The 10281-nt window shown below is 39.4% G+C and overlaps 1 protein-coding gene across 1 annotated transcript; it reads left to right on the forward strand.

The window, feature by feature from the left end:
• The first annotated feature begins 96 nt into the window (after window positions 1-96).
• Window positions 97-9107, forward strand: si:ch73-382f3.1 (uncharacterized protein LOC100151273 homolog). The gene is made up of 4 exons (XM_034227179.1): window positions 97-522; window positions 1316-1475; window positions 1946-2121; window positions 6660-9107. Exons 1-4 carry the CDS (start codon window positions 373-375, stop codon window positions 7041-7043), a joined length of 870 nt encoding a protein of 289 aa, XP_034083070.1. The 5' UTR covers window positions 97-372; the 3' UTR covers window positions 7044-9107.
• The last annotated feature ends 1174 nt before the right edge of the window (window positions 9108-10281 follow it).

Below are 10281 nucleotides of genomic sequence, written 5' to 3' on the forward strand. Positions count from 1 at the left end.
ATTCTTTCTTAAATTGTGTATTTTCAATAAACCTTTCAAGCAGGCGCCTGCGACAGCTTCACATAAACAATACGTCACTATACCTAACTGTCCGGGTGAAGAGCGCCATTTTGGCTCAAACTAAGTCAGAAACATTTTATCCTCGATAAGATTTTTTAAAATTGTAACAAAGATATACTATCTAAACGCCTGTAAAACACAACTCTGGTTTCCACGAGTTACCGTTTCATTATTGTGTAACTTTTTCTCGTTTATACACCGCATAAGTAGTAAATAAAAGTGATGATAAAAATCCCCAGCTGAGCTTCGTTGGCAGCCAAGCTATCTTGACGTTTGCTATATTTAGATCTGCTGTTTGTTTTAACCGGAGCAATGGGTGGGTGTTCTGCTCCAAACTGCTCTAATTCAACTAGCATAGGAAAACAGCTGTTCAGGTTCCCCAAAGACCCTCTGCGGAAGAAGAAATGGGTGATGAACTGCAGACGGGACTTCGAGCCCACTCCTCACTCCAGACTCTGTCAGGTACATCAATGATCAAAAATCATCTCTCTTCAATCAGTCTGTTTTTTGGTTATCTACCAATTTGTTGTTGTTAAACTACATTGAAGTCTTTAAAATGCAACACTGAGTTAATACACTTGCTGTTCTTTAACAACTCAAAAGCATAATATGCCATACATAACATTTGAGTCATCTGATCATGTTAAAGGAGCCTATATTTTGTATTACAGCTATGTTAGGATGGCATGTTTTGTGTATATATTAATATTAATGTCACAATATATTGTACTGTATGAATAGACAAGTCACATTTATTTACCTGCATTAATACAGCATAGTAATAGTTAAGTCTCAGAGTTCCTATATGTGTGTAACATTGTATTATTCCTCACCATCATGTGACAATATCAGGAGTGCTGTTAAAGCAGAGCAGCTTTTACAAGCCGTACAGATATTTAGCCTTCATTATAAACCAAAATCGATGTAAGCTACCGAAGTATGTCTAAATCCCAGGGCGATAATGTATCTGAAACAAGTAGCTTTAAAAAGTGACACACTTGATCTTATAGAAATATGTGTGTGCGGAAGTTATAACGTGTTTCCAACATAGTACTTGGCAATGAAAGCAGGTGATAAGTTCAAAAGCAGATTGTTTATAAAGATACATTCTCCTCTGGGTTCACCTGATCGCCACTTCGACAATACTTTTATTCTGGAAGCTCTGAACTTTTCACACACTGTTCTTGTTTATTGTGTTTTGGTGTATCATTCATTAAATACAAATGTATGTGTATTTTTATCTTTTTCCCACCAGGACCATTTTGAGCCATGCCAGTTTGAGGAGATAGCGAGGTCTCCGGCGGGGGGGAGGAAGCTGAAGCCCAACGCCATCCCCAGTATGTTCAAATGTGGAGAGCCTCCTTACCCAGCACTCACTTCTCCTTACATCTTGATGTCAATGAAGCATGAACCAGGTAAGTCTGCAAGGACCAGGGATGAAAATCATTGCATATTTGTATTTATTTTAAAATAACCGTGGAGCCAATACATCAGAAACATATTGCAAGGCATTAGGGCTGCATGATTTTGTGATTATATTGACTGTTGCAATATGATTGACAATATTATTCACATCATCTTTGAAACATTTTTTAAACTGATAATAGTGTGAGTCAAAAAGAGATTTTTCCCCTAGATTATCCTTTTTAGTCAATTAATTCTCTGTAGCAACCACAATATTTAATCAAGATATTTTCACATATTTTGCCTTTACCAAATATTGAGCCTACTGCGATATTTCACTAGTCCATATTGCAATTTGATATATATCATATATCGTTTCTAAGTGTTGCATGAAGTGTAATGCTTGTAAGTTCAGTAACATGTCAAATGCATCAGATTCCAATAAATGCAATACTATTTATATGTTGCTTTGTGTCTGTAGTGGAGAAGGATCTGAATTTTGGAGACCATGGCTATGCCAGACGCACCCCCCTGCCCGGCCTGGAGGGGGAGGATGCAGACGGGACTGGGGAGGACCAGCAGCCCTGCACACAGTGTCAGCTCCTGAAGAAGCAGCTGGAGCAGGAGATGCAGCACACTGCCAGGCTGCAGAAGGAGGTAGGTGGCTGCTGTGTGTCTTTCAAAATCACTCTCCTGTTTGCTTTTCCTTTGAAGAGGCAATGAACAGAGACATTTTAGACATTTTAAAAGCGGTTAAGGCCAAAGATTCATGAGTCTTAGGGGTAGAGGAATGTGAGAATTTGGTTTGGGATATTGCCAAATATCTGGAACAAACTCCCAGAAACCGGCAGGTCCGCTGCAACTCTGACTACTTTTAAATCCAGGCTGAAGACTTTATTTTTGCCGCTGCTTTTAATTGAACTATTCACATCTTACACTGCACCAGAGGTGGGACCAAGTCATTGTTTTGCAAGTCCGAGTCAAGTCTCAAGTCTTTGCGCTCAAGTCCGAGTCAAGTCTCAAGTCAGGATGGGCCAGTTCAAGTCAAGTCCAAGTCCTAAACTTTGTCAAAACGAGTTTTAAACAAGTCATTATGTGTTTTTCACCAAATGTAATGACATCCATCAACAGAATAATACTTAATAATTAAACAGCTCTTTATTAGTCACATTAATAATTTAATAATCCATTTTCTCTCTGCTGGTAAAGTAACGTGTGTTTTTCTAATTTAAGAGGGATCAGTAAGGTAAGGCTACCGTGACGGTTTGATTCAGAAGGAGTTTAATGTATAAGATCCCTGATGTTGAGGTAACCAGAATGTTTATTTCTTCTGTGTACAACATGTTATAAGGGACCCACAATCTATCGTTATGCAAGGGATAATGTGCAGCGAGGCGGTCTCTATGGGGAAAAGAACACCTGAATCTAGATCCCTCTGCAGGTGGTACTTTAAGTATATTTTGATGCTAATACTTTTGTACTTTTACTTGTAACATTTTGAATGCAGGACTTTTTATTGTAACCGAGTATTCCTACACTCTGGTACTTTTACTCAAGTACAAGATCTGAACTTCTCCCACCTCTGACAATAAATCCTGAGTGGTTAGTGGTTACTAGGGCTGTACCCGAATATTCGACTATTCGAATATTCGTTCGTTGGCCAACTATTCGGGTTTCAATTTCATTATTCGGATATTCGTTTTTTTATTTTTTTTCAAAAAAAAAAAAAAAGTTTCCTAAATGTATGCTATCAATAAAGGCGAATTGCCATATTCTTATACTATATTTATACTTTTGAATTGCACTGTTAAAATTTGGAAATATATACAATCTCAGCCTGTGCTCCTGACATCGCGTTCACTCAGTCACGAACGCACACGGCACGCTTCACCTCGCTTCAACTCGTTTCACACACCTGAACACAAAATGCCGAAGACTTCAGCTGTGTGGGACCATTTTAAATTGGACGACGGTAAGAAGAAGGCAGTGTGCCAAATATGCTACAAGAAACTTATTATTAAACTTATTATACATCCATGCAAGAAACTGGCCTACCACGGTGGCACAACAACTCTGAAAAGTCACCGGATGCTGTAAGTACTAGCCTAGGTTAGCTTAGCTGTTGTGAAGTTGCCATGATGAAGCTGCTTTATCCGCCGTTTAAACAGTAACGTTACACATGATAAAAACGTGCACTTACTTTGCTTGGAAAACAGTTGCAAGCAAGCGAATTGTTTTTTATATTAGTTTTTCAATTTTATCCGAATAGTGAAAATAATAGGAGCAATGTGGGAACATCTGGGGCTAAGGCAATTATTGGCATTCAGTTCGTTCATTTATTTTTCATTCTTCATTTATTTAAATACTGTTTACTGTATCGGTAACAAGTATTACACTGTTAGGCCTACTGTTATGGCTATGTTATTAAAAGTATTGTTGTTATAACAGAAATATGTGTTTTGTATCTTCAGGTTGTAAAACGTTACAGACGGAATTTGGAACCAGATTTGGTCCCCGGGCGCTGCACTGCGGCTGGGTTACATGCAGAGGACACATTTCGTTTTAATGGATGCGAGTACTGAGACAATAAATACATATAAATCGTAATAGTATGCTCTTTCTGCGCTTCTGCTTAACAGCGTGTTGTCAGGTGTCTCGGAGCGTGTTATGAAACTTTTTTTTTTTTTAAAATGTTCTTAAAAAAAAAAAAAAATCTCTCAGCACCGAATATTCGAATATTCGGTGCTGATTACTACCGAATATCCGGAGCCCGAAAAATTGTATTCGGGACAGCCCTAGTGGTTACCAAACAAAAACCCTGCTCTGAAGGTTATTTTCATTTTACAAATCCTGCTCTCAGCTTTGCTTTCTCCAATATCATTGAAATGCAGCCAGATGCTGCTTATTTTTTCGGTTTTCGCTCATTTCTTGACTTTTTCCGACGCGCTTGCATTTCAATCTGGCTCCCCGTTGCTCTGTGTAGCTGGCCTGTCCCACTACACCTGCTGACTTTGGAGCGTCTGCCCCCCACCCTTCTTTCACATAATGGTATGATCCTAGTGTGTCCTCGCATATGATTGGCCGCATGGCAGTGTTGTAGTCATGTCACCAATTCACGAGTCCAAGTCACTCTCGAGTCACCACTCTTCGAGTCGAGTCCGAGTCATCATTACCTGTGTGCGAGTCCGATTCCAAGTCAGAGTCACCCAAGGAGTGTCCGAGCCGAGTCATCATTACCTGTGTTCGAGTCCGAGTCACAAGTCTTCATGTATTAATCTTCGTGGATATATGTGTTGAAATGTAGCTGCTCCTCTACTTTGTCATGTTATACTAATCTGTCTATTGAACTGCTGTGAAGCGAGTTTGGCTACAATTCTTGTAATAGGTGCTATACAAATATAAAGCTTATTACTAATATTAATATTATAATTATATATAAATAAACTATATTTAAAATGAGTTACCTTTTAGAGAAGTGATTATATTTGTATGCCAATATTTTCCTATGGTAAAGTTTTCGTTTTGCACTTTTATTTTGATAGTATCGGGACTCTTATTTTGAAGGAACTTTTACCGGTTAAATCGGTTTACTGATAAAGATTTAGCCCCAGAAAGCACATGGCTACTTAGCATGCAAAATGACATCATTCTAAATGTTAAGTAGCCATATGCTTTCGTGTTATGGCTGAATCTTTATTTATTGATTAGATCACCTGATGATAGTGTTCAAGACAGCCTATATGTCTGAACTCGATCCTTAGAGCAGTGGTTCTCAAAGTGGGGGGCGCGCCCCCCCAGGGGGGCGCAGAGGCATGACAGGGGGGGGCGCGAGAGACCAGGAGAAAAAATGGTTATTAAAATTAATTAATTAAAAAGATTTTTAAAAAAAATCATATTTTGAAAAATTATTGATTCGAAAATAATATGATACAGTACAGTACTATTACGTCTGGGTGTCTGTGTTTCATTAAAGCTCGGCTCTGTGTGTATGTGGAACGAGCCATTTTGTGTGTGTGTGTGCGAGAGAGAGAGAGCGCACCGCTACCGGAGATCGTTGATGTTAGCTTCTGGTGCTAGCGAGCTACGCTAACGGATATAAGGAGTTTTTTCAACAAAAAAGTGGAGAAGAGTCCTCTCCTGTCAGACTGAGAGACTCAGTGAACTAAAGGACTCTCTCAGTGTTATCTCAGTGGGTCTCAAACGTTTTGGTCACCATTAATATAAATAAATTAAAAACAATTATGAAATACTATATGATATTAAAAAATGTATAACGTTTAAAAGGGGAGTGATTTGTAAAATATCCATAAAGAAATAGTCAATCTGTTTACAGTTCTGTGTTGAGAGATGTATCCATACTGTAGATCTCTTCATTTTGCTCTCAAAGTGCACCAGATTGATGCTTTTAACTTCAATATTTAAAAATAAATCCTCCCGGGGGAGCATGCCCCCGGACCCCCCTATGTGACGTCCACACACCATAAACCTATAAAAATAGCACTTTACCCCTGCTTACACCTATATGCCGTGAGCTGATTATTGAGTCCAAGTCAGCGTACGCGATAATTCACGAGTCCGAGTCATCGTGCGTGAGAATTCACGAGTCCAAGTCCGAGTCGCGTCAATCAGTGTGCGAGTCCAAGTCGAGTCACGAGTCCCGAAAATCGGCACTCGAGTCCGACTCTCTCGAAATCTCACCAAGAGTAGAAGCGGCTGAAGATTCTTCTCTCCCCGATGGGAGTCTGCTCTTCTAGCGGCATCTCGCGATCGGCGTGTTGGAGACCTCTGAATTAAATTATCAAGTCACCTCAAGTCAGAAGGCTCAAGTCCAAGTCAAGTCCCGAGTGTTTTGTGATTTTGTCGAGTCCAAAGTCATCAAATTGGTGACTCGAGTCTGAGTCCAAGTCATGTGACTCGAGTCCACACCTCTGCACTGCACTGTAACGTTTATTCATGTACCTATGTACATGTTTTATTATCTTTGCTTTTTAATGTTTCTAATGTGTTTTATGCTCTTAATGTCTTTCATTTTTGTAAAGCACTTTGAATTGCCTTGTGTTGAAAAGTGCTATATAAATAAACTTGCCTTGCCTAGACATATTTAAAGAGTTGATATTGGGTCAGACCTTTTTCTTTCGTCCTACTGTTCTATTGCCTAATAAACATCCCTAATGAACCGCTTTTCTCTCCGTCAGGCGGAGGAGATGAAGAAGCGCCTTTATCGCCTCGACCGAATCGAGAATGGTCTCCAGAACTTCCTGTACGAGGACCAGATCCGCGCCCTGTCCCTCTCCAAGCGCTCCCGCCGTGCCGTCTGGGCTCCAGAGACCATCATGAAGGCTCGGAAGATCCGCTGCGCTGTCGGCACGAAAGGCTACGAGTACCTGAGGGAGGTGGGGTACCCTCTGCCCTCCTACAGAACTCTGTGTAACCGCCTGGAGACTAAAATCATGGTGACCACGGACATGAGCTGCGAGGAGCTGGCCGAGCTGGGCCTGGGGCTCATGGCCGCCTGCGACAGCCCCACGGAGGGGGGCGGGGACAACGACGAGGAGGAACTCATAGGGGGTCTGTCCTGAGGGGGCAGTTTGCATGACTCTAAACAAGAGAAGAAGCTGCTGTTTCTGTTGATGTGACTTCAAGTTGAGAACATTGTGCTTCTTTCATGAAAGACTGAAGCATCAGTTGAATGTATGCTTGGCAGTTGGGGACTAAGAATAGGCATGGGATGATATTAGAGCTGCAACGATTTTCAGCCTCTTTAAACTGCCTACCTGATTTTCTCTGCTTCATAATATTCAAGTGAACATGCCCGGCTTTGGGCCTTCCAAACTAGACATGTAAAGACCCTTGAATCTGAAAAAGTCGCAGGTGACCAAACCATGAATTGAGGAGAATAAATGGGGGATTTATTGCTAATAAAATAATTGTTAGTTGCAGTCTAGATGATATGTAATGCTCTTGTCACAATTATCCTTGCCCAAAATGAATTACAGATCTACTGAAAGATATTAGAATTAGTTTATATCATCAATTATTTATCAAATATCTTGAAGGCATCACACATTGGACAAACATCATTTTTAGTGGACATCCTTTTAACCCTCCTGTTATCCTTGGGGTCAATTTGACCCCATTCAATGTTTAACGTATCGAAAAAAAGGGTTCACATTATTTTGTTTGCTTATTATTTCATGACGTTTCCTAATTTAGTGAGGACTAATAGGTAAACATAAAATAAACATGAAGATCTTTTTTAAATGTCCTGTATGCACTTTGTACGCATTGGTGTTCCTTCGGGTCAATTTGACCCCAGGCTGTTTTAGTAGTGTAAAACATGTCAATGTCAACATTTTACACATATTTGTGTTTATTGTGTAGGATGATATTGAGGTGACTATTACATGCAAATGTATCATTGTAAAAACAAAACTACCCCTCTGCTTTAGTTATTGGTCCTTTAACAACATCAAAAAGATTTTACTTTAACATTTTATTTCAGTACGTGAGATTTTATGGTGATTTATATATTTTTCGATATTCACATAATAGGAATTCTGGATGTATAAAGGGGTCTGTGGGGGGGAAGGTTGGGGTAATGTTTTATTTAAATGGTTATTTAGGTAGTCAACTAGATACCTAAAGCACCAGAGACATACATGTTGGTCAAATGTGGAATATGATCATTGTCTTGAGTTTTAAACTACTGGGGTCAAATTGACCCCAGAGGATAAAGGGTGTAAAGTAAATCTGAGGATAACAGGAGGGTTTAGTAAACAACAAACATTCTTAAGAAATGTATCACAAGGTCCGCCTGAATTGATGCATGTTTTGAAAAATAGCACAAGCCTGTTTTCTTACATGATAAGTATGTATTTTCATAATCAGGCTCCAATAATCACTTCTCGCCCACAACAACTAGCAAGACAGCTTCTTCCTGTCACTGAATATTTCCAGATATATCACTCTCAACCTACCTATCTATCCATCTATCCATCTATCTATCTATCTGCCATACAATGCTATATAAGCCCCACCCTACTAAGAACTCATTTGCACAGAGCCTGATGAACTTTGCTTGGTTAATGTGCTTCATGACGGTGTTCACATGCCCAATAAAAGCCTGGTATTATTCAGGATACTCAAATGTTCTGAGAGCGGAGGAACTATACTCTGGATTACAGAGTAATGACTAAGGCATGTACATATCTCGCACTATAAACTGCTTCCTGTACATTATGCAAGCTTTACTTTCCCATTGTATGTATCATTTGATGGCCTGTGCATAAGCCGTAAAACACAACTGGGATAACATTGAGTGTCAATGAAGATATTTATCATTTAAACATAATCAGAGGGGTTTGTTTTCACAATAAGCATACAAATGCTGTCTGCAAAATAAGGGTTAATATCATGTAACCTATTCTGTAAACCATGGCTGTTTTTCCGTTCTTTAATATAGAGCCTGAGAGGTACGTATCATCAACAAGGAACATCATGTAAACCCTAGTAGTGCGATTCAATAGCGTGTACTTATCTGACTTGAAGTGTTTGTGAGGACTTGCAGTGCAGTTGTAGTTACCAAAAAACAATTCACATCAACAACACTGGCGGTGTGAGAAAATAAAGAGCTTGTAAAGAATGATGTGCATTTGTCATTGTTTGTGAGAGAGACACTGTGCATATAGGTCTGCTCTGCATATCAGGCAGCTCACTGTCACAATGTTGACTTTATGGGTTACATTACATCTGACATGAAGGCGCACAACTCTTTATGAAGTCTTCTGAAATACCCACACTGGCCCATCAAGTAAAGCGTGTAGTTTACCCTGCATAAAACAAAGAATGACAACTGACTTTGGCCCAGTTTGGACTTTGAGCCAATTACTCACAAGAGAGATATTTGTTTTAGCAGTTGGCTTTTTACCTGAGCTGAATTGCAAAATAATGCCAACATGTAAGTAAAAAGATTAATAACGAATGGTGCAATCAGGTTTTGGAAAACTGAGCCATGCAGCATTACGGTTTAATGTACACTCAACAGGTTTATTTCACCAACAATGCAAGTATGCAGTGAGTGTCACTGCTGCTGCTCATTGATTTTGGCCGCTTGCTTCTTACAAAAGTGCAACCGTGGTTTTGTTTGTCACATGGAGGCATTCACCTCTACACAGTCAAAAGCCTGAGTCATGAGTAGTAAAGTAAATATACTCAGTAATCAGATCAATATCCCGTACAATGTTCATTTTAACAGAAACAAAAGTGTCAGTAGGTACCGTGATGCTTTGAGCTAAGTGCTAACGTCTGCAGGATGTGCTGTTGATAATGCTAACATGCAAATGTTTAGCAGGTTTACATCTTGGTTAGGTATGTTAGCATGCTAACATACAAAAAACTGTAAGTAGAGCTGATTAGCCAATTACTTTTTCAGATTTCTCATCATGATCCAAAAATTGGTCCAGATAAGATTTTGACCTCAAGTCCTTAGGGTGCATCATCTGGGGTCTGTGTCAATTCATTCATTAGATGCTTCGATATATTTCACTAAAGAACAGAACAAATGCTGGTAGTCCGATAAATACCTGAACCAAAATGTCATTAATCTCAACAGTTATTTGACCAAGCTGACCAAGCCCAGAGCCAGCTGCTAGCAGGGCTAGAAAAGTGAAAAATTAGGCCTTTACAGCTAAAAGTATATGATACACTGTTTGTTTAAGAAGTAATAATAATAATACACTTTATTCAAATAGCAGCTTTCATGCAAGATGCAGCCCAAAGTGCTTTACAGATACACAATAAAGATGGAGGAACATTCTT

This window comes from Gymnodraco acuticeps, unplaced genomic scaffold (genome assembly GCF_902827175.1).
Source record: "Gymnodraco acuticeps unplaced genomic scaffold, fGymAcu1.1, whole genome shotgun sequence".
NCBI lineage: Eukaryota > Metazoa > Chordata > Actinopteri > Perciformes > Bathydraconidae > Gymnodraco > Gymnodraco acuticeps.